This window comes from Humulus lupulus, chromosome 1 (assembly GCF_963169125.1).
Source record: "Humulus lupulus chromosome 1, drHumLupu1.1, whole genome shotgun sequence".
Classification (NCBI taxonomy): domain Eukaryota; kingdom Viridiplantae; phylum Streptophyta; class Magnoliopsida; order Rosales; family Cannabaceae; genus Humulus; species Humulus lupulus.
In genome coordinates this window covers 264,407,381-264,431,242 of record NC_084793.1, presented here as the reverse complement: position 1 = coordinate 264,431,242, position 23,862 = coordinate 264,407,381, and the positions used below count along the sequence as shown (strand labels likewise).

The 23,862-nt window shown below is 41.1% G+C and overlaps 1 protein-coding gene across 1 annotated transcript; it reads right to left on the bottom strand.

The window, feature by feature from the left end:
• Positions 1 to 10,027: 10,027 nt before the first annotated feature.
• LOC133806140 (ubiquitin carboxyl-terminal hydrolase 17) lies at positions 10,028 to 15,740 on the bottom strand. The gene is made up of 12 exons (XM_062244269.1): positions 15,226 to 15,740; positions 14,224 to 14,345; positions 13,430 to 14,139; positions 13,255 to 13,343; positions 12,633 to 12,718; positions 12,344 to 12,506; positions 12,132 to 12,246; positions 11,857 to 12,014; positions 11,577 to 11,661; positions 11,274 to 11,486; positions 11,102 to 11,163; positions 10,028 to 11,016 (listed from the first exon to the last, which is right to left on the bottom strand). Exons 1-12 carry the CDS (start codon positions 15,498 to 15,500, stop codon positions 10,320 to 10,322), a joined length of 2,775 nt encoding a protein of 924 aa, XP_062100253.1. The 5' UTR covers positions 15,501 to 15,740; the 3' UTR covers positions 10,028 to 10,319.
• Positions 15,741 to 23,862: the final 8,122 nt, after the last annotated feature.

Here is a 23,862-nt window from a genome sequence, read left to right as displayed (position 1 = left end):
CAGGATAACCTGGATGTGTTTGCATGGTCACACGAGGACATGGTGGGAATCAGTCCAAATTTCATCATGCACACCCTTCATTTGGATAAGAGCGTTCCTGCAAAGTCCCAGAAGCAGAGGCGCCTAGGAACAACTCGGGCTGAGGCTTTAGAAGAAGAAGTAGCCCGGCTCAAGAGATGCGGCTTTATCCGTGAAGCCAAGTCTCCGGTTTGGGTCGCCAACCCCGTGCTGGTCCCGAAGCCCAACGGGAAATGGCGGACCTGCATCGACTTCTCCGACCTAAATAAAGCCTACCCCAAAGATTGTTTCCCCTTGCCAAGGATCGATCAATTGGTGGATGCCACGGTGGGGCACGAGCTTATGTCCTTTATGGATGCGTACTCAGGCTATAATCAGATCTCCATGAATTCGGCGGACCAAGAGCACACCAGCTTCATGACCCCGACTAACGTCTATTGCTACAAGGTCATGCTGTTCGGGCTGAAGAACGTCGGTGCTACATACCAGAGATTAGTGAATAGAATGTTTGCCAACCAGATCGGGAAGAACATGGAAGTGCACGTTGATGACATGCTGGTCAAGTCAAAGAATGCCGATAACCATGTTTCCAACCTGGAGGAGTGCTTCAAGATACTAAGAGAATACGGCATGAGGCTTAACCCTCAGAAGTGCACTTTCGGGGTCGCATCTGGAAAATTCCTGGGTTTCATCGTCAACACTAGAGGAATCGAGGCTAACCCCGATAAGATCAGGTCATTGCTCAAGCTTCCCTCACCCAGGTCGCGTAAAGACGTCCAAGGCCTGACAGGAAGGGTGGCAGCCCTAAATCGGTTTATTTCAAAATCCACCGACAAGTGCCTGCCATTCTACAACCTGCTCCGAGGAAACAAGAAATTCGAATGGACAGAGGAGTGCGAAAGAGCTTTCCTCGACCTGAAGGCACATTTGGCCAAGCCGCCCGTATTGTCCAAGCCAAAGGCAGGAGAGCCCCTTTTCCTCTACCTAGCTGTCACAGAGGATGCAGCTAGTGCCGTATTGGTCCGAGAAGAAGACCGGGCTCAGAAACCGGTCTACTACATCAGCAAGAGACTTCTCGGGGCTGAGTCCCGATACCCGTTGATGGAAAAATTGGCGTTCTGTCTTATCACGGCCTCCCAAAAGCTCAGGCCGTATTTCCAATCCCACTCAGTACACGTCATGACCGATCAGCCTTTAAGGCAGGTTTTGCAAAAACCTAAAGCATCGGGACGCCTGTTAAAGTGGGCTATCGAACTCAGTTAGTTCGAGATTTTGTACACCCCACGAATTGCTATAAAAATTCAGGCCCTGGCTGACTTTGTGGCAGAGTGCACAGGATTCAGGGAGGATCCTGTGGAAGACCCACCCCAAGTCACCTCGGCCCAGACGTCTTGGAGGATCTTCGTGGACGGCTCATCTAATGAGAACAACTCAGGGGCTAGGATCATTTTGATATCCCTAGAGGGACATAGATTCCATTCGACACTGAGATTCGGATTTAAGGCCTCCAACAACGAGGCCGAATATGAAGCTTTGCTGGCCAGGCTAAGGATAGCCCAAGAGCTGAAGGCCAGCTCTGTTCAGTGCTTCAGCGATTCCCAGCTCGAGGCAAACCAGGTGCTAGGTGAATATCAAGCACGAGGAGCCAAGATGGCTGCTTACCTGGCCAAGGTAAAAGTCGAACTGTCCGCGTTTGAGCGAGGCTCAATCGAGCAGATACCTCGGGAGCAGAACGCTAACGCAGACACCCTCGCCAAGCTCGCTACCTCCGGGGAGACGGAGACGCTGGGGTTAGTACCGGTGGAATTCCTGGAAAAACCAAGTATAGAAGAGGTCAGGGCGGAGGTCGAGATGATTGACGCCAGACCGACCTGGATGGCTCCCATCCTCGAGTACCTCACCAAAGGAAAGTTACCTGAAGGACGTAATGACGCACGGCGGGTACTGTACCAGGCACCAAGGTATGCGATGGTAGATGGGGTGCTGTACCGACGAGGGCATTCCCTACCTCTCCTACAATGTGTTCTGCCAGGCGAAGCAAAGGCCATCCTGCAGGAAGTGCACGAAGGTTTTTGCGAGGAACACACTGGGGGGCAAAGCCTGGCCCTAAAAATCTTAAGGCAAGGGTATTACTGGCCCACTCTGTCAAAGGACTCGATCTCATACCTCAAGAAATGTGACAAGTGCCAGCAATTCACCACAGTTGCCCGTGCTCCCCCAGTCGTGCTGAAGATGATCTCGTCCCCATGGCCATTTGCAGTCTGGGGAATCGACTTGGTTGGCGCCCTCCCTACTAGAAAGGGCGGGGTCCGCTACGCTGTGGTGGCCATCGACTACTTCACGAAGTGGGCTGAGGTAGAACCTTTGGCAACAATAACTTCCAAGAAAGTTCTCGACTTCGTGGTCAAGAGCATTATCTGCCGGTTCGGGCTACCGAAGAAGATCGTATCCGACAATGGGACTCAGTTCGACAGCGACTTCTTCATCGAATTTTGTGAAAGGTACAGAATTGTGAAAAGCTTCTCGTCTGTAGCCTATCCACAGGCAAATGGCCAGGTCGAGGCCGTCAATAAGACGCTAAAGGTGAGCCTTAAGAAGAGACTAGACGAAGCCAAGGGGGTCTGGCCAGAACAGCTCCCTCAGGTTCTGTGGTCATACCGAACCTCGCATCGGACTCCTACGAGTCATACTCCTTTCTACCTGACTTTTGGAAGTGAGGCAGTCCTCCCTGTCGAGAGTAAGGTATCTTCGCTTTGAGTCCAGACATATGACCAGGACCGCAACCACGAACTACTTTGTGCTTCCCTTGACTTGGTTGATGAAAGACGAGAAGATTCGCAGCTTCAGCTCGCGCATTACCAGCAAAAAATCACTCGTTATTTCAACTCAAAGGTCAAAAAGCGCGCCTTTAGCATTGACGACCTGGTCCTCAGGAGGGTCTTCTTGGCCGGTAAGTATCCCAAAGATGGAGTATTGGGACCGAACTAGGAAGGGCCATATCAAATCACTGAGGTCATTAAGGAAGGAACTTATAAGATAGCTCGGCTCAATGGAGGGGCAGTCCCACGAACTTGGAACGCCATTCATTTGAAGAAATATTATCAGTAGCACCCTTGTAAGGCTTAAAGGCCACTTTTTGTTAAGCAATGAGAATTAAATCTTTGTTTATTATTGTGTATATTTTTGGGTGTAATCTCAAGTAACCACGAAAGACCCTTTCCTAGTTACTTGGGGGGCACATGATGCCTCGATATAACCAGGTCGCCTTAAAGGCTTAGAAGTTGATTCAAATTGATTGATTGTTGTTTTTCTTAAAAATCACGAGATATTGATAAAAGATTAACAAGAACTAAGCCCTATCTTGGATATAACCAGGTCGCCTTAAAGGCTTAGAAGTTGATTCAAATTGATTGATCATGGTTTTTCTTAAAAAACACGAGATATTGATAAAGGATCAACATGAAATAAGCCCTATCCTGGATATAACCAGGTCGCCTTAAAGGCTTAGAAGTTGATTCAAATTGATTGATCGCTGTTTTTCTTAAAAAACACGAGATATTGATAAAGGATTAACGCGAACTAAGTCATATCCTGGATATAACCAGGTCGGCACAAAACTTAGAAGTTAATTCAAATTGATTGATCGTTGTTTTTTTTTAAAAAGCACGAGATATTGATAAAAATTAACACGAACTAAGTTTTCAAACTAACGTCCTGGACATAACCAGGTCACAAAACTTAGAAGTTAATTCAAATTGATTGATCGTTGTTTTTTTTAAAAAGCACGAGATATTGATAAAAATTAACGCGGACTAAGTTTTCAAACTAACGTCCTGGACATAACCAGGTCATAAAGCTTAGAAGTTAATTCAAATTGATTAATCGGTGTTTTTCCTAAAAAGCACAAAATATTAGTCAAGAATTAACACGAACTAAGTTTTTCAAAGCAATGACCAAAATGTGTAAAGGCAAAAGGAAATAAATCAATTAAATGCAAAAATTGATAAAGCCAATTGTCTCGAGGTGGAAAAACCTCATACAAAAGTTACAAAATAATAATAATAATAATAATGTGGGTGCGAAAAAGAAAGGCCCTAGGCTCCACCGGGCTGCTCTGTTGAGGTCGCCGTCTCGCCCTCCTGCTCGGCCGCTGTGGAGGTCTCCCCGGTCTCAGAGGGCACCTCTCGCTGAAGACGAGCTTTGAACCCCTCCAGGAAGGGCTCCCAGACTTCTGCTCCTAGGAAGGAAAAATCGCCATTAGGGTTGAAGACCCAGCAGTGGTATAACATGTCCTCCATGGCGGAGCTGGAGGCCGCCTTCTCTTTTTCAAGGGCGGCCTTAGCCTCCTCGGCCTCGGCTTTTGCGGTGTCCAGCACGGCCCGGGTAGTCCTGGCCTCCTCGAGTTCGGCCGTTACAACGGTTAGGGCGGCCTTGTTAGCCTCGACCTCTTCCAGCTTGGGGCGGGACGCTTCCAGCTCGGCCCGCGCGGCCGCCAAGGCATCCTTGGCCTCATGTTCCTGCTTTTGGGCAGTCTTCAGGGCGCCCAAAGTAGTTTGCTGGGCGGCCAAAACAGCCTGATGCTCGCCCCTCATGTCCTCGAGGCGAGCCTTGGACCTGGATATGCTCTGGTGAAGAGCCAAGGCACCCTGCAAAGCAAAGAGGCAACTGCCTTAGAAAAGAAAAAAGAAGGAACGTATGATGCATGGAAACCAAAGGGTACAAAGTGTAAAACTGGCTTACCGTTAGAGCCATTCCCAGTGAAGACTCCATCACGCTCTCCGGGCTCCTTGTTTCGATCGCCTGCAGGTCCCTTTCGGTGGCGCCATAGTAGTGGTCGACGGTGTAGGTCGCCGTCTCGTACACCGTCCCCCGAAAGACGTCGGGAATTTTCTCCAGGGCCTGGGGGTCCACCGGAATGCGCACCTCGGGGGCTGCGGTTGCCAAAATCCCGGGCTCCGCCCCTGTATCCTGAACAAAGGCCGGAGCTCGTGGAGGGGGCGGGGGCATCTTCTCCACTGCGGCAGGAGGTGGAGGTACCTTGGCCTGGGAAGCTGGGGTCTGGTTTTTCCCCTCTGCAGGGGACTTGGTTGGGGTCCCAGCGGCCTTCTTCGCCACCCGGAGCTTCTTCATTTTGGGCCCAGAGGCCCCAGCAGAGGAGTTCCCTCCGGCGAACATAGCTCGCAGGTCTCTATTCCCAGGCTGAGACATTTCCTCTGGCAAAACAAAGACAACATTAATATACAAGTAAGCATTCATGCAAGAACAAAAATAAGGGGGAAAAAGCGGAACTCAAGTATATATATTGAAAGGGATCCTACCCCCCGAGCTAGAAGAGGAATCTATGGTCACGACCATCGACCCCGGAGCTTCTGCGGGGGAATCTAAGACAATGACTTCGTGGGCTGGCACGGGTTCTGGGTCTGAAACTGGCTCAGGACTAGACTCTTCTACGTACTGCCTAAGACCCGGAGCTACGATAACCTCCCGGAGTGAGGGCCATGACCGAAGATTGGTCCCATACTCCTCAAATAAGGCCGACCTAAAGGCTAAAGTGTTGTCTACGACTACGGTACCCCTAGGGCGGCTACTCTCGTAATCCAGCACGAGCCGGTCGACACACTGAAGTAGGGTTACGTCGAGGTCGGGGTTGTTTCGATGGCGTTGGACAGGCTGGTTGGGATTAAACCTAGCTAACCGAGGATCGGCGGTGGCCCTATCTAAGCCCCTGAACATGTAAGAATTACCTTGCCCGGAGGGACCTGCGGCTGCTCCGGACCGGATCCTCTCCTCGTCCGTTCTTTGGGCGACCTCCAGCGCCCGCTTCCTCCTCATCCTTAGGAGGGGCACCTCGTCCTCCTCGTCCTCATCCCCCGCGGCCTCCTCCTCAGGGATGGGCCTCATCTCGCGAGCTGGGGGAAGCCCCCGGGGTCTCCTCAGGGCCAAAGTCTGGCCTGGTGAGATCAGCTTGCACACCAACATCGTCTCGTCTGTCACGAGCTGGCGATAGTCCTTTTCACTGGGGGGCAAACCCGCCAGTGTCTCGTACTGACTCCCGAGGATCATAGACTTGTCTGTCCTCGCAAAAATGGCTGCATAATTATTCTAAGTGAGAAATGGATAAAGGGGGGAGCTAATCGATACTTAACTTACAAGCTAAGAGAAAAAGGTACTTACGAGGACGGTTGAAGTAGTGCAGTTCGCAGTTGCGAAACCCCTTGGACATAAAGAACTGGTCTTTGAAGTCGTTGGGGTGGCTGGGCAGCTCGATGACCGCAGCCGTATTTGGAAATCGGGTCAAGTAATAGAACCCGTCGCCTCGCCCCCGCTGCTCCGGGCTGGCCTTGAGGCAGAAAAAATATAGGATATCTGCCGGAGTGGGGACCTCCCACTCTTGTTTCAAGAACAGATATCTCAGCCCCGCCAACAAGCGGTAGGAGTTGGGGGGAGCTGGAAAGGAGCCAACCTCACGTAGTTGAGGAAGTCGGTGAAGTATTGGTCCAGCGGGAGGAAGGCCCCAGCCTTGAAGTGCTCGGCACTCCAGGCCGCGAACTCCTCGTCGAGCGGCGCGCAGCTCCGCTCACCTTCCACGGGAGGTCGGGCGATCAGGGCGCCCCTCCCCAGCTCGATGTTGTGGGAAAGGAATATTCTATTCACTTTCCCCTGGTCAGTGATCTTCGAGACGATCCTCTCGGCCTCGAAGAAAGCATCGAGCGCCACCTCGAGCTCCTGCTCCACGGCCGGCCCAAAGACGGGGATTGGGGAGTCGGTCATCACCTCCTTTCCTTTGGATTGTTGGGAGGACGAGCTGCCTGCGATCCTCTTAGGAGCGTTCTTCTTGGGTCCCATCTGGTCGCCTAGCGAACAAAAGAAGAAATTTCAGAAAAGGAGACCTAAGCATAAGGGAGAATCTAAAGAGGTGTTTCCTTTGCACGGGCTGAGGTAATCTCAGCCCGTGGCGAGTGAGACAACGCGGTTCTGTGAACACGCGCCTATGCTCCCAACAGATCCCCGATTACTCGGAATTCGTGTGTCAGGAGGGTTAAGATAGAAATTTTCCTTGGAAGGAAAGTTTCAGTAGGCAAGAGGTGCAAAACCGCCTGCGAAGTGTGTCCTTTAAGCTACCCGGTTTTGCACCCAAAGTACTGGATATTTTGAACAAGCATACCCAAAAATCTACCCAGAAGGTTTCCCCAGAAAACGCACCCTACTGAACCATGCTCCTAAATGTTTTTTTGTTTACGATCGATGCCCTAAAATAAAAGCCTACACCCTTCATACCCACAAAAAACCAACAGAATATTGCATGCAGCTACATGAACTATTTACCTAGGCTACAGTGAAAAGAAAATTTAAAACATGCACAGTCAGAGAACTTACGAAGTGTTTTGCTGTGGGGGAGATGAAGGGGTCGTCTGAGTTGGGGCCTCGCCGGAGTGATTGGTTTCAAGACCTCAAAGGAGTCCTTGTGACTAATCTTCTGGAATGCTGGGAACGGTAACCAGGAGAAAAAAAGGGCTTTTTGAGGGTGAGAAGAGAGAAGAAGATGGGAGATTTGGAAAATTTTCAAATAAACGGGTGGCCCATGCGTAAGGTGGCCACCCCTTTTATATACGTGAAAGGCCATGTGAGGAGGGCCGTTGGATTGCCCTGATGTGGGATCCGAGGCTCTCCACTCGAAAGGCGAAACGACGGCTGAGTATAGGCTAGGCCATTTAATGCGGTTCTCGGAAGACGTACCGTCACCAACCACGATGTTCCACGTATTCGGCGCATGCGTAAAAGGTGGAATATGGAGAGTCCATGGAGAAGCCTAAAAGCCCCTACTGTGGCCCTACACGACGTCGTGTACCACGAGTAGGGGCTTGGGGGGCAGATGTACGCCCTGATTTTCCAATGGGCTATTAGCGAGCTGAGATATGGCCTAATTATATTAGCCACGTGGATACCCCATGACCGGAGCTGTCGTCGTCAGGTCCTACCTCTTTAGCTCGAGGTAACCAAAGGTTCATCAAGATTACTCAAGGGCCAAGTCAGGACTATGAAGGCCGCAGGTTGAGAAGGCATCCAGCTCGGGGTACAAACTGGAGTTGGAAGCTATGACCTTTTATAAAGTCAACCACGCAATGTAAACGTGCATATATCAGACATCACGTGTCTGATATATCCCTGAATTCTCAGACACGCAGCATGAACGTGCGTATTCAGACACCCACGACTAGGTTGGGCCGTGCGGACCATTATCCCCCTTACCTGTTGATTAGACCACACTTCATTTGTCAGAGTTTAGGAATTAATTATGAATGTCACAGAAGTGACATGATGGGTAAGAAGGTTGGGATGACCCCCCTTACCAACTTCCAGGTGCCCTCTCCTATAAATATGGAGACCCTGGGAGTTGCAAGGGGTTGGATTCTATTATGTAACAAAGTATCCTGTATAGAATACCATAAATATAGTAATAATATTGGCTAGTGGAGTAGAAGGATTTTAACCTTTGAACCACCTAAAAACGTAGTTGTGTCATCAGTCCATTAAAAGATCATTCATCTATTTCGGTTCATTATTAAGCACTAATCTCTTTCTCTTATTTTCTTAATTACCTGTTGGCGAAGAACCGCGTCAACATATTAAATCCACATATTAACATAATTAAATAAATTATTGTCCTCCTAGCACGCTAATCAAGACACTAAGTCTTATTAGCAAATTTGAGACGTTATAGAGTTAATGCCACATTTATAAATCACATGGTAACGACTCTAAGGTAGTAGGACATTACAGTAATAATACTAGATTAAATCCTTACAATTACCATATTAACTCGTTAAAATATTAAGTTTACAATAGAACCATTCAAATTTAAAACTGATGTCTATAATCTAATTAAATATATTTATATATCTTCTATATAAAAAGTGTGCTAATAACATAAATTCTTAGTTTTAACGGTTTGTTTTGTTAACTTTAACAGAATATTCTACATATTTAATGTAATATTCTAAATATTTAACGGAATGTACCCTTAAAATTAATTAAAAATAAATATTTATGAATTATATTAATATAAATTTAAATTTAAATTCGAATTCAAATGTTATAAAATATCATTATTATAATAATATTTAATATAAAACTACAAATATAATAATTATATTAATATAAATTCAAATTCAAATGTTATAAAATATCATTATTATAATAATATATTATACAAAACTAGACATTTAAAACTTATATTAATATAAATTTAAAATTATAAAATATCATTATAATAATACATAATAAATAATACATAATCTTAATTTTTATTAAAAAAATTATCATTTATGTTTATTTATATTTTTAAAAAATCATAAAGAATGTTTCTTTAATTTTTCTTTTAATATGTTTGTGTCATTATTTTATATGTGATATTATTTACTTATTTAAAACTTATATAACAATGATACAAATTTACTAAAAATAATTAATAAATTCTATAAATAAAATTAAGTAAGTGTGCATTGCACATTGCTTGTATCTAGTAATATATATAAATATATTTTAATTGTAATAGGATTGATTCTTTATTGGATTTTGACAATCACATCCGTCAACCGATCCATTTCAATTAAGATCTAGCTTTTCAAATTTAATCAAATCCAAATGTAATTGAATATCTATTTTTTTTGTAATTGGATTAGTTTGGATTGGTTCGGAGTAATTGAATTGATTTGGATTCTGAACACCCAAACTCGCTACTAAATGGAATCTTCTTGAAACGGCCTGTCATTTTTTTACTAAATTGTAAGTACTCACTAGTCTAATTAATTTTTTTAAAGGGTAATCTAGTCTAATTAATTAAGTTATGTAGTTTGTCTACGTGTGTGTTTTTTCTTTGTATAAATACTAGCATTTCTTTTCAAGCTTGCGATTAGCATCAAGTATTAACTAATAAGTACTGCTACAATATCTATGTTGAGGTTGATATTATTTGATTATGAATTGAGATTGAATAATTCCTCCCAAATTAATGCAAACTTACCTTATCAATGGTTTAGCAAAAATATTACAAAATAATTTCTATAACATTTATTTTCCCATAATTTCCTATTTACATATAAGCATTTCGCTCTCGTTGATTTTCAACTTTTTGAAATTCTATGTTCACTAAGCAGTAGCAACGAGGTAATGTTTTTAATTTGTTTGTGGATAATAACAAATGCAGGCCACATAATTGAGTGGGCGAGCAGATGCTGCAGATATATATACCGGAGAACGTAGAGAGAAGTAATAACCTTAAAAACTAGTTCCATCTCAGCTCAAACCTCATAAAATGTTTGAGCTGATCTTTCTCCATTTACTCTTCGTAATGATACACCGGCTCTAACATCAAAAGGGTTTGCCCATAAAACATGCTCGAACTCGGTTTCCCTACTGCTACTCCTATTATCAAATTGGCTGGTTGATTTTCTACGGTGCTTATTAGTGTCCGTATACAAAATTGTAGAGTTCCCTTCCTTTTCACCATCCCAACTGCTCTCTTGGGATGGCAACCTCCTCCATACACCATTTCCCTCATTGGAATCTGTATCAAAGTCTGAATAAGACGATGATGATGCCACTCCACCCGATGACTGTTCATATTGCCTGTAAAAGCCACTTCCTGCTTTCCCGAATATGTAATCGGAGAAGTCATCTGTACTGCCAGAGTCCTTGGTGCTGACAGTGCTGGAAGAACTTGCGTCTGAGCAACTTAAAATAGATGAATTTTCACTCGATGAATCCACTCTTCGAAATCTGGGGGCTGGGTTTGATCTCCAATCGTATGGATCTGAGCTATCCGGATTAGGGGTTTTACTGAACTTCGTTTGTGTGGCAGCAGCATCCATCACTGTGAAGTTGGATCTTGACTTCAATTTGCCAGTGCTGGAAGGAACTGCTTCCAAGTTCCTTCTCTTAAACTTACCACCATTGACCATATTGCTTCCCAGTAGGGCTGGGTGCCGCGGGGTGTGCCTGAACATCGAAAATCTTAAGATGTCGGTGATGATAGCATGAGAACTTAAAAGTTCAAAGAACAAGAAATCTGATGGGATATTACCTTTCATAAAGAAGCATGTAAGCCCCTTCTGACAAGACCCTCTCCAGTTCCACGGGTACTACCTAAAAAACCATTTGGCCATACCCATTAAATTTCGAAATAGTTTGTCTCGTGCAGATAGAAGCTTGGTAAAGGGAAAAAAAAAACAAGAAATGTGCATGAAATAACATACTGTGCTGTCATCAATCCTGAACCACTCCCCCCGAATGTTCTTTACATAACACACATAGTGACCCGAAAAAGCAGCATTCGTGTTATTCAAGTGAACGACCACAGCATAAAGACTGTACAAAGGAGATCTATCACTTGTTCTGCTCATATATGGAGTCATGTTGAGTTCCTCAGGGAACTGAACCGACTTACTCAATTTTTCAAAGTTACCAGACTGCATTTCACAACAATAAGATAAAGTAAGCATTCAAAAATACATGAATGGCATAAGGTGAAACACTGAGTCGTGTCATTACTGAAATACCTTAAATCGTTTCAGCACAATTGTAAGAATATTTGGTGCCTCCAGAACTGTCAACTTCTTTTTGGCCTTCTCATAAGATTTACATCTTTATAAAAGCAGAAAAGAAAAATATCAATCAATAAACTTAGAAGAAGAAATTAAGAACAGCAACTTAAATTCTACAGAAGTTGGAAAATTTCGCCTAAAAGTAGAACTTTCCTTCATTATGCTCAAGTCACTCAAAACTGCAATATCCAATCAAGAACAATCAGACAGAATGAAAACAAGCACATTAACCAACCTGCTGCAATAATACTTATTATCTCGATCTAATGTTTCTGTGGCTGTAAATTGTGCAAGAGCCTCTTCAAGAGTTCCAATTTCCCCATCTATTTCTACCGTAAGGTCCATCATCCGCTCACAAAGCTCAGATTTTCCTAGGCACCTCATACACTTAATCTGCAAATTACAATCATAAGATTGCCAAAATATGTATGAGTAACAATGTAGAGGGCAACAAATGAAATAATACTCCAAAAATTCAGAATTTTCTGAACTATCAAAGTCGGAAACAACCTTAGATCGAAGATAGCCACCAAAGGTCATTCCTACTAGAGTTGTTTCTTCTGCCAAAGAACCCGCGGCATCAGCATTGTTGAGGAAAACAGATTGCATTGTATCAACAGCATACCTGCAATCTTAGTAACTTATCACTTGATACGCATTTGAGGGGCAGAAGTAACCATGTAACTGAATATATTTAGTCTTTTGAGTTATATCTGGCTCACCTTAAAAATTCATGGGCATCTTCTTCCCTACCATGACCAAGATGACTTCCAATTTTATTTATTTTGGATAATATTCCGATTGGAGACAGCGGGGAATTCCCTTCCCTTGCCTTATAAATAAGATGTTGAAATTCACAAATAAAACACCAGTCCTTCTTTCCACCTGTACACACAGAAGAACTTGTAAAATAAAATAAATAAATACAGTACGTGTCAAGTGCGTGATCCTTTATTCCCTTTGAAACAAAAGGAACTGCAAGCCAAGTAGAAGCCATTAAAGGGAACTTACAGGTTTTGGAGTGGAGTCCTTGAAGAAGATATGAAGTAAATGGCCGAGTATATGACAAGCACTGGAGGACGGCATTGGCATAACAGCTGTATAAATTTAGAGATTATCATATTATTAGCTAATATGTGTGTATCAACAAAGAAAACGGCCATTAATTATGATTACTTATCCTTATATTCTTTATTAATCATTAACTAAAAAATTTGCATCTGGAAGCAAGTGAGCCACCACGAAAATAGTTAAGAAAGCATAATACACAAAAAGTTTCTTCATTCTGAGGCATCATAAAGAAAATTAGGCATTCCTCCTCCTATTTGAAGTGTACAAGTTCAATCTGCGATAATTAAAAACCTTGGACCCCAAGATTATTAAATATTGACAGATGTGAAACTTAACCAAATTTAAAGCAATTTCATACAAAAAATAGAAGATGAAAAAGTGTAATAATTCAAACAAAATATAGAAAACAAAAACTACTTGAACAGTTATAATTACCAGGCACTGAAGATGTATTTCATTAAATAAATATATATATATATGACACTTTATATAGTATACACATTGAAAATAAAAAAATAACGTCCATAAGTTAATTTTGAAGAACTCTAAATCTCTGCATTACCTGTTTCCACAATTTGTAAGACCAAATGGGCGAAGAACCATCATGTCGTTAGTGTACAGTTTCACGAACAATTCATATGGAAAGATTAGCTGAGAACAGCAGCAACAAAATTAATGCCAAAATTGTACAGGCAGGAATTCGAAAAGAAAATAAAGAAAAGAAAAAAAAAACTAACCTTATGCTTTCCAGCAATCTCAGTCCCAGTACTAGATGCATTGCATTTCGACTGTTTAGATACTCTAAACTGCTGTACAACTTTCAGCATGGAGGTTTTCAAACCAGTACGAGCATTTTGTGGTAACAAAAGGACGCTGCTACTTTTAACTGGCAAAGCATGATAACCATTACCCTTTGTAGATTTGGAATTGGAAACAAAGTGCTCACCAGTGCTTGAAGATGGATGAGCAGCAGAAGCAACTGATGACAAAGAACGGTCTTCTTTACGTTTAAACAGACATAAATCATCCTCCCTATTGTTGGATACTGATCTCCTAGAATTAGCAGTATCTTTAGTTAACTTTTCTCCCGAAGGGGTTCCTTCTGTCAGCTTCTTACTGCTTAAATTAATTGCAGGCTGAACATTTTCATGTTTAGCGGTCTTATCTTTGTTTAGTTGCAAAGTAGACTTCATCTTCCCACCACCATGTATAGAATCCATCTTACTTACTGTGTTTGTGCATGATATAGAATCAGCAGAAGTTGCCGAGCTAACAGAACTTGAAGGGGATGAATTTGTAACTTCCATATCATTAATTTTGGCAGTGCCAAGAAGATCAGAGACAACACTATTAAAAAGAGGTTTCTCTATTCTGTCATAAGTTTCAGAATCAGGAATATTAAACAAGGGTTCACCATCAGCACAAGTAGCATAACCAGTTTCAGTTCCTGCAAAGAGCTTATCTTTAGTATCACCATCATATTGCTTCAAAAAAATAAATCCAGATTATTTTTTTCGCTCAATATCATTACCATGAAAAGAGTCCACTTCCCCACAAAGGTCACTCTTATCTTCAAACTGCATTATAGATATTGGGGGACGACACTCATCCTTGTGACCTTGTCTCCAATGGATGATTTGGCACTTACCAGAACTAAAAACAAAATATAGAAATGAAAAATATATATATACATTAATAAAATAACAAACATAATGTAGAGAAAGTGAGAAAGAAAAATATATGAAAGAGCACAGAAGTAATCATCAACCAACTTCTACATCAACTAGAAATTCATGCTCATATATGCATGCAATCCATGTCTATGACAACAAAGTTGAGTCTCAATATTAAAACATAACAATTTCTTCAACTAAATATACGCCAACAACAAAAATAAAATAAAAGGGGAACTCATAACTATGCACCCAAATAAAAAGAGTACTTTATCAAATTGAATCTAAAACTGCATTTTCATAGAAGAATTTATCCAATCATCACAAACTCACAACTTTGAAACGGGAAATACTTGTAAGTTGTAATCCATTTAACACAATTGTCACAGAATAACATACTGAAACATGCCATGTCAGTGTTTTGAATAAAAACTTCATGTATTATAAGCAGCAAAAAACACCTCAGCACTTTTGAAATAAACAGCCAAAGAAGGTTCACTCTTGAGCTCTTACAATAATACTAGCCCTCTATCTTCTAACCCCACAAATGTAATCATTATAAAGACAGAAAGCTCTCTTTTTTATCACATCACAAGTAAACCCTTCATTATCACATGAATCTATAATTGAGATACAAATTTTCCTTTCCTCCCAATATTTCAATTTGCATTTTTTTTTCACTAGGCTGAAAATAAATTAAAAGAAAAAATAAAATGGTTAAGGTCAAAGCTGTTTCTCCATTCAAATTCGCCAGTCATAGATTTCCCATCATTGAATTGATATATAAATATAAATATGTGGTTGGTACCAAAGCTTGATCCTTAAATTAAAGAGAATTTAGAAATAGAAGAAGAACTAACCAGTATCTGACAGACTTGCACTGCGAGCATCGCATGGTGGTGGGACAATAACAGACAACGCATTGATGAGGCATAGAAACCACAACTGGATCGCATAAAGCTCTAGCTTCGACCTCAGCCATGGCGGACTCCTCCGACGCCATAGCGAGAAGGCGCAAGACCTCCTCCTCCTTAGCGGCGGCATTTCTCCACTTGCGTCGAATTAGAGAAAAGGCGAGCAAGACAGAGAAGAAGAGGAGGGCATGGAACCCTAGAATTCCCGGGAACAGCAGCATTTATCCAGCTCCGAGGATCAATCCAGAGCAAAGAAACCCTATAATCGGAATCTTGCTATACATAGATTCTTCGACGGCAGGAGCGACGGCGCGTGGGGGAAGAGGTGGTGGAGAAGGGAAGGGTAGAAAGGGAATTTCAAGTGGTGTAATTGGTTCATCTGGGATTGGAAGGACGAAGGAGAAGAAAGAAGGAGAGAAAAAGCTGTTTTCGGGTGAGGTGGGTTGGGTGAGAACAAAGAGAACCCAAACGAGACACACAAGGATGGCTATATAAGTCCAAAGTGTCGTTGACTCATTTCTCCACTTTTTTTTTTATCCAATTTTCTTTTTCTCTAAATAAAAAAAAAACATATTTATCTCATTTTCATGCTACTAATTTTTCAACTAAATTAAGATTTAATAAATTAACATGAAGTTTCAATTTTAGCAATAAAATTATTTAATTTTTGTTGTTAATATAGTTCGTTTATACTAGTATAAATTAATTAAAATGCTAAAAAAAACTTAATAATGAAGCAGTATACTCCAAAAACCAATAATATGGAATATTATTACTATTTTTTTTAGAAATAATGATTTTTCTTTTTTGGCAAATTCGTTCGTGGATTCGATCATTGAAAAGAGAAAAAAGAGCTCAACTTTTCCAGAGTTCATAGATTAAGATTTGAAGAATTTTGCTGATAGAATGAGAGACAATAATTTTTTTCAATTTCTTATTTATTAATTTATTTATGATACAAAGTTGTAAGAGAAGAGTGTGGTGTTAATTATTTGCAGTTAAAGTCATCTTTGCTGTAGCCACATGCATTTGAACATTTTCTAACTAAAACTCGAGTGACCTTTTCTAATTTCCTTGATCTCCCAATTATTATGTTGGTCGTTTCACTTTATATATTTATTTATATATAGATTCATTTGGTCTTAAACTCAATTGTAGAGTGATTATGTTGAACATTTATTTTTTATGAATATACCAAACATTGATCAGGCTTTGTTGGGTTTCGGACTGGGTAATGTGTAAATCAATTATCACCGACAAATCCATGGCTATATATAAATTTGGGTTCATGTCTTAATCACATTAGTTTGGGTCGAATGCTAATTAAACCATTTGAACCATTAAAAATAGATTATAATAAAAATAAAAACAGAAACCATTTTGTCGAGTTTAACATATGTTAGTTAGAGGGTCTATTTCTTTAGTTGGCACATTCTTCCTCTCACATCATTACTTTTTCACCTAACTTTAACTATCAACTAACATTGGCATCCTTTGCCCCTTTTTTTTATTGGCTGCATGTAGATGTGTTTATATGGTGAAAAAAAAAACTCTATGCTTGGAAGTTTATAAGTAATTTTTTCAAAGTAAATTTGGATGAAACTCCTTAATTGAGTATGGAGCAACTGTTTAAGGTGTGGACTCTTGTTGGAGGAATTTTGTAACAACACCATAATATGTGAGTATCCACTAGAAATAGCAAATACTCAAAGAAATTATGTGAATATGTAAGTAATTGATAAAAGCAACACATAAATTATAGCGATTCAGTCTGATTATGGTTGAGCCTACGTCCACTTTTGAAAGAGTATTTTTCTTTTTCTTATTATTGATTAGCCCCATTTTTCATATTATTGGGGAAGTTGAAGAAGGTGATTTGATAATCTGGAAACTTACATCATTATATTTGGTTGTGTACTAAAATTTTATCAATGATTCCTGATAAATCATTTTCTGTATTTGGTTGTGTATAGGAATCTGTCAATTTTTCATATTTTCATAAAATATCAAAATAATCTATAATACAATCATAACTAGCAAATGACATTTAAAAAAATACCAAATTTTCTCTCAAATTATAATTTTTAAACAATTTTACTCATGAAATAAAATCTTAACAAAATTATTAAAATAGAGTTATTAAATACTAGAATAAAGTATAATTTTAAAAAACACAACAATAACCTTATTTTATTTTTAATAGTATTTCATTTGTTATTTTAAACTAAATTAATGATATAAAGGTTTTACATATCAATTTCTTTAAAGAAACAAACATTGTTTATCATTTTATAATTTGTATATATTTGTTTTTATATTATAAGTTTCAAAAATAAAATAAGTCATTAACTAAAAAAACATCGGTTTAAGATTTTTTAAGAAATAATAATAATTTTAAAGTGTTTCACATTCTTGAGCATCTAAAAACCACTTGTACATGTGGGTTTCATTTTAACCTATAATCAAGAAAAGTTAAACTCAATGGAGTTCAGTTTCCCTGATTGGAAAAATTCAAACTCATTTCCAAACATGGGAAAGTCTCCAGATTCTCATTCCCGTCTCCAGATTCCTGTATACTAAACAACCCTTTATAGAATTGTAGGTGAACGTTACAAAAGCTTGGCCATAATGGTGATTGTTACAAATAATAATTGGCCAATTAACACACTAATTACAACAGTTACAAAGCTAATGAAACGTCTAAATTAACTACACTTGAATGATTGACCGTTATCTTCTGTTACTTATTGTGTGCTCGCACCTTTTTCTTGATAGTGTGAGCTCATTTCTTCAAGATGGGCGAACTAGCTCCTGCAACATGGTGAGTTTAGTTATTAGCGAGGTCTCCTCGCAGGGGAGGGTAAATTTACCCTATAACATGGACCTCTCTTAGTTGTTAGGAGCATTGCACTTGATGGAGTAAGAAGAGTTATGTTACGCCCTACTACCTTAGAACCGTTACCGTGTGAGTTATAAATGTGTCATTAACTCAATAATCGAGGTTTTAGGTTAAAATTGTGATTGAACTGAAATAAAACTCATTTAACGACATTACTTATAAAGATTTGGACATTCATTGAAATCATAAAAATCTATATAGTTGGGATCCCAAAATACTGTTTAGAAAATGTTTTACAACTCAAAACATAAATACGGTCGGCCTAAGCGACAAAAGCAAATCATAATAGTACATTTCCCAAAATAACCCTGGCCGTGGCAGTCAGGTAGGCCGAACATGTACATGCCGCTCCACGCTCTCCGTACTCATGGTTAGTCGACCTTTCCCTTGCCCTTACCTGCACCATAGAGCACCCGTGAGCCGAAGCCCAGCAATAAAACTCAACGCATACAAAGCATAATCCAATCCAATAATAACAACACAAACGACCAACAGACTAAACATATAGCGGCCTACGCCGACCTAGGTGCTTTACCAGCCTCTGGGTTCGCGGTCTTCACCAAGCGGGTGGATACAACACCCTTGGAGGGTCTCACCCTAGCGGCCTGCTTTCAGCGTGCTCAACGCCGATCTCGACCCCTTGTCGTACCTGGCCTTCGTCCTTCTCGGCCCTTGCCGTTCATTCATAAATATGCATAACACATCATAACATTCATAGATATTCACACATATATTAAACATAAACAATAGGCCCACGCCCTGAAACACAAACAATATGGTCATGCCCTGCTCTACGGGTACAGTTTTCTTACCTGTGTCCCGAGCCGATTGAGTACCGCGATCCCAAGCACAGTCCCTTGATCCGAGTTTTGATGAAAACCTAGTCACAACACATCCATATAACAATCCATCAAGCCTTAAACTAAATAATAACTTCGAAATATCCTTCTTGCACCCGAGACCTTGAATTCTACTAAGTAGAATCCTTCTCAATCCTTAACATTTGGGTTCCCGAGCTTAAAACCCTCAAACATCCAATATTTTCCATTTGAGCCGCGACCCAACGCTTAAGGGCCTCGGCGCGTTAAGTCATAAAGCAAAGCTCTCTCTGCTGAAGAACATGGGCCGTCGCACGCTATGCCTTTCGCCGCGGTGCCTGGGCAAAAACCTGAGGCTCCCAAGCCTCGAAATTCAAGCGGGTAGCGACACCTGATGAACAAGGCACCAACGCGAGCATCTGAAACCCAGAAACCAAGCTTTCTACTGCATTTTCCCCGAGCCTAAACCTATATTTCACACTCCAAACACCATTTAAACCTAGAATCAAGTCTAGAATCCTCATCCCCATAGCCTAAACATCACAACAATTCAAAAAAAATTGCATACCCTTACCAAACACTCAAAACCAAATCAAAACCCAACTCCCATGAAAACTTCCAATTCTCAGCAGAATTAAACAGAAAACAACTTAAATTTAAACCCTTAACTCAGAGATGTCTTCAACCTTGAGCTAATCCCCAAGCTTAACAATTCCAATCCTCCAATTCCTTACCATAAGGTCCTCAAGAGTTCCTCAAATTTCCAAGCACCAAAGAGAGGGAGAGGAAACCGAGAGAGAGAGAGTGGGATAGCATTGAGAATTCTGTTTTTCTTCTAAGTGATTCTAGAGTCTCAGCTGCCTAATGTCTAAGTTCAAACTTATCCCCCAGCCTCCAAAATGTCTAAAATACCCCTTAAGTCCATCTTATCATATAGTGCCATTAAGGGCAATCCCATCAATAGCCACATCCCGCTAAATCCTCAAGTGTTCCTACAAATCCCTATTTAATCTCGGCATGCCCAAATAATTGCTAAATTACTACCTATTGTGGTTCAATTTAATATTTGATTTTAAATACGCAAGTGCACGTAATCACACAAGTAATATAATAATAAGTAAATCGTCTCCACAGGGATTGCAAATTAAAAAAATTGAGCAAAATAATTACTAAACAATTTATGAAAATTAAAAGTAAAGTGGGTTGTTTATAGGCTAAGCAAAATATTAAAATAAAATGGAAATATTAAAATTAAAAAAAGAACTGAACAAGAAAATTGAGAGAAATATATGGATTGCAAAATGGACTTGAATTATTGAATTTCCCTATATTATTCATCCTGAACAACTTGCAGACAGATTGCTACAGCAGTATTCTAGCAAAACTCCCAGGTTAACAAGAATTCATGTAAACACTCATAAAACTTTCCCAAATTTTATGAAATTAATTATTCTACCTAATTAAACATATTCCTATGCAAAATCAGATTTAAGAATGCAAATCAAAGTTTAATTCTTAAAAGTTACACAAGGCAAATAACATATCCCTATGTTACTTACTAACATAACCTAACCTAGATTATGACTTGTGTCATCCAAGTTTTTCCCATTACATTTAATCTTTCCAACATTAAACATAATTAAATAACTTGCCACTGCTGGCCAAACAACAACAAGAAATTAATGTAAGCACACTTGAATGAACAAATGAGATTTTACTAGAATAAAGTGCAAGAATATTTATAGACTATAACATAGGGTTTATCAACAATTCAAGCCACCTAAAAATTAGTTCATGGCTGAGTTCATAGACATTAATTCACAATCAAAACAGCCCATAATATTCAGATATAGAATCCAACTCAGAAATTAATAAAATAAAGTTTAGGAAAAGAAGAAAGAACAAATGCAAAATGATGCTTGAGCTTTCTATGCTTGTCCTCCTTCTTCCTTGTTGGTATTTTCAGCTTTTTCCCCTCTATTTTTTTATGATTTTTCTTTGCCAAAAATGGCTGCTGGGTACTTGTTACGGCTGAAGCACTCTTTTTGGGTATGTTAGGTTTTCTCTTCTCCTTCCAAAAGTACCATCCTGCCCCTCTTTTCTCTCTCAAAACATAAAGTCTTCTTTCTCTTTTGTCCTTTTCTCCAATATGCTGACTATTTCCTTCTGCCCTTGCCACCTCAGCCAAAATGTAAGCTTGCCCATTGACTGCCACGTGTTCCATGTGCCCCAAAATCTGCCTGATCAAAATGCTTCAATTTTGCTACAGCAAACCTGAATATTCAGCCATCAACAACATGATTTCATCAAAATAGACTCATATGCTAGCTCATTCCTTTGTGCAAATATTTATCCATGAAATTATTATCTTTAACCCACTAGCTATTAAAAACTAAACAAAAAATAATTAAACTTAATCAAGATAATAAAAACACCAAAGATAGCTACAAAAGCTAAAAATAAACTAACATCACCCATACTTTTCACAATTATAAGATCAAAAGTACATGAGATAACTCTTTATTCAAGAGTTATCACTACCCGTTACCCGGTAAATCCCGAACATCAATAATGTTCCCAAAATACCCCAAGGTTCTTCCCGGACCGGGTATTCGATCCCGTTGTGACTATTTAGCTAATCCGCTCCCTAGGACCGTCTCAAAACACACTTTACAAATATATCACCACACTCTTGTGGTATCAAGTATAGCATACCAATATGTTGCATTTGTGCCCTCAATGGGCTAAAATTATAAATATGCCCCTAATAGCCAAATTGGGCACGCATGCATATTTAATTCATCTAAACATGCATTTCAAATCACATAATCATTAAATTCACATATTAGCAAAATTAAATCAATTATTGTCCTCCCAGTACGCTAATCAGGGCCCTGAGCCTTATTAGCAAATTTGGGATGCTACAAGTTACAACTCTAAACACAATAATACAAGTAAATAGGACCTAGAACACAAAAGAGAAAAAAAAAAGAATTAAAACACAAAATTGAAATACAAGTTGTACGCCCTGGTTTTCCCACGGGCTGTTAACCAGCTGAGATACGGCCTAATCATGAGATACTGCCTAATCATGTCTACCACGTGGACATCCCCAAGACCGGAGCTGCCACTCGAAAGATTCTACCTCCTCAGCTCGAGGTAACCTAAGGGTTCGCCAAGATTAGACTGAATTTTGGACTCTGAAGGCCACAGGTCGAGGGAGGCATCCAGCTCGTGGTACGAGCTAGAGTTGGAGGCTGTGACCTTTTATAAAGTCAACCACGCAAGGTAAACGTGCATATATCAGACATCACGTGTCTGATATATCCCTGACTTCTCGGACACGCAGCATGAACGTGCGCATTCTGGCACCCACGACTGGGTTGGGCCGTGCGACCCATTATCCCCCTTACCTATTGATTAGACCACACTTCATGTGTCAGGTTTTAGGAATTAATCATGAATGTCACAGAGTTGACATGATAGGTAAGAAGGTCACGGGATGACCTTCTTACCAACTCCTGGGTGCCCTCTCCTATAAATATGGAGACCCTGGGAGTTGCAAAGGGTTGGATTCTATTGTGTAAGAAATACCCTGTAAAAGAATACTAAGCATATAGCAATAATATTGACTGGTGGAGTAGAATGATTTTAACCTTTGAACCACCTAAAAACGTAATTGTGTCACCAACCCATTTCTAAATAGATCATTCATCTATTTCGGTTCAACATAAGCACTAATCCCTTCCTCTTATTTTCTTAATTACTAGTTTGGTGCTTTCATTGAGAGCAAGTTAGATTGGTGCTGTCGCAAACATCCACTATGGTGACCACTCGATCCAGACACGGTAACGAGACGGAACATCATGATGGGCAGGAGGCTCATCATATCGCCATCCCCGGTGAACAAATTCTTGAGGTCCAACAGCGGCCGGGCAAGTAGCCAGTGGGCCAAGATGACACTGGAAGTTCGGCGCCCTGACCACCTAATCCAAACCCATATTATTACACTGCGGTGGAGATAGAGAATGCTCAGCTGAGGAGCCAACTAGAAAAGGCTAATCAGCAGATCAAGGAGGTGTTGGCCCGACTACCCCCTCTTACAACCGACACTAACGTCGGAAAGAGGCAAGGTGAGACTCATAAGTCCCGCCGGGGTAATCGGTCTAGGCCTAGCCGCTCGGACAGACCTCTGATAGCCAACTCTATTCCCTCATCGCACCGTCGAGAGGCAAACTTCGAAGAAATTCCTAGAGCCGAACAACAACAGTACAGCCGCTCGGTCCGAACTTCAACTCCCAGCTCCCAACCAGCCTCGAGCGCGCCCAGGAGAGCTCGAGGAGATTCCAGAAGGAGATCCGGGGAAGGCTCACAGCATCAGCCCGTCCCCACCAGCCGTCCTACGCCTCGTCCAGATCGCCAGGCGCGGGACCCGCAAGTTGGCAGGGCCGCGAGGCCCCCACCTAACTTGATCTGCCCTGATGGAACCAGGATCGCATCTCCGGTCAAGCATCCTCCCTCACCAATAAGATATCCGTCTCCACCTCGGCCCATCCGAGATATCCCAGCTTATGGAAGCAGTAGGAGAAACTCGCCGTCCGCGGGACCTTCCCGACGTAGCGGGGCGCCGAGAGAGAGCCCGGATCCTCACCCCCAAAGGCGGGCTCCGAGCTTTTCTAACGGGAGCTACTGGACCGGCAGTCGCCGGAGCGACCTCTCTAGCGGAGACCTGCATCAGCGTTTAAGCTCGGCACAAAGTCCTCAAACCACCCAGGGGGCGACCTGCGAGATCGCCTTAACTCTCATAAAGGAGAGCCAGTAGGAGGTGGCAGCCATGCTCGCTCAGGGGAGGACCTGTCCAAAGTA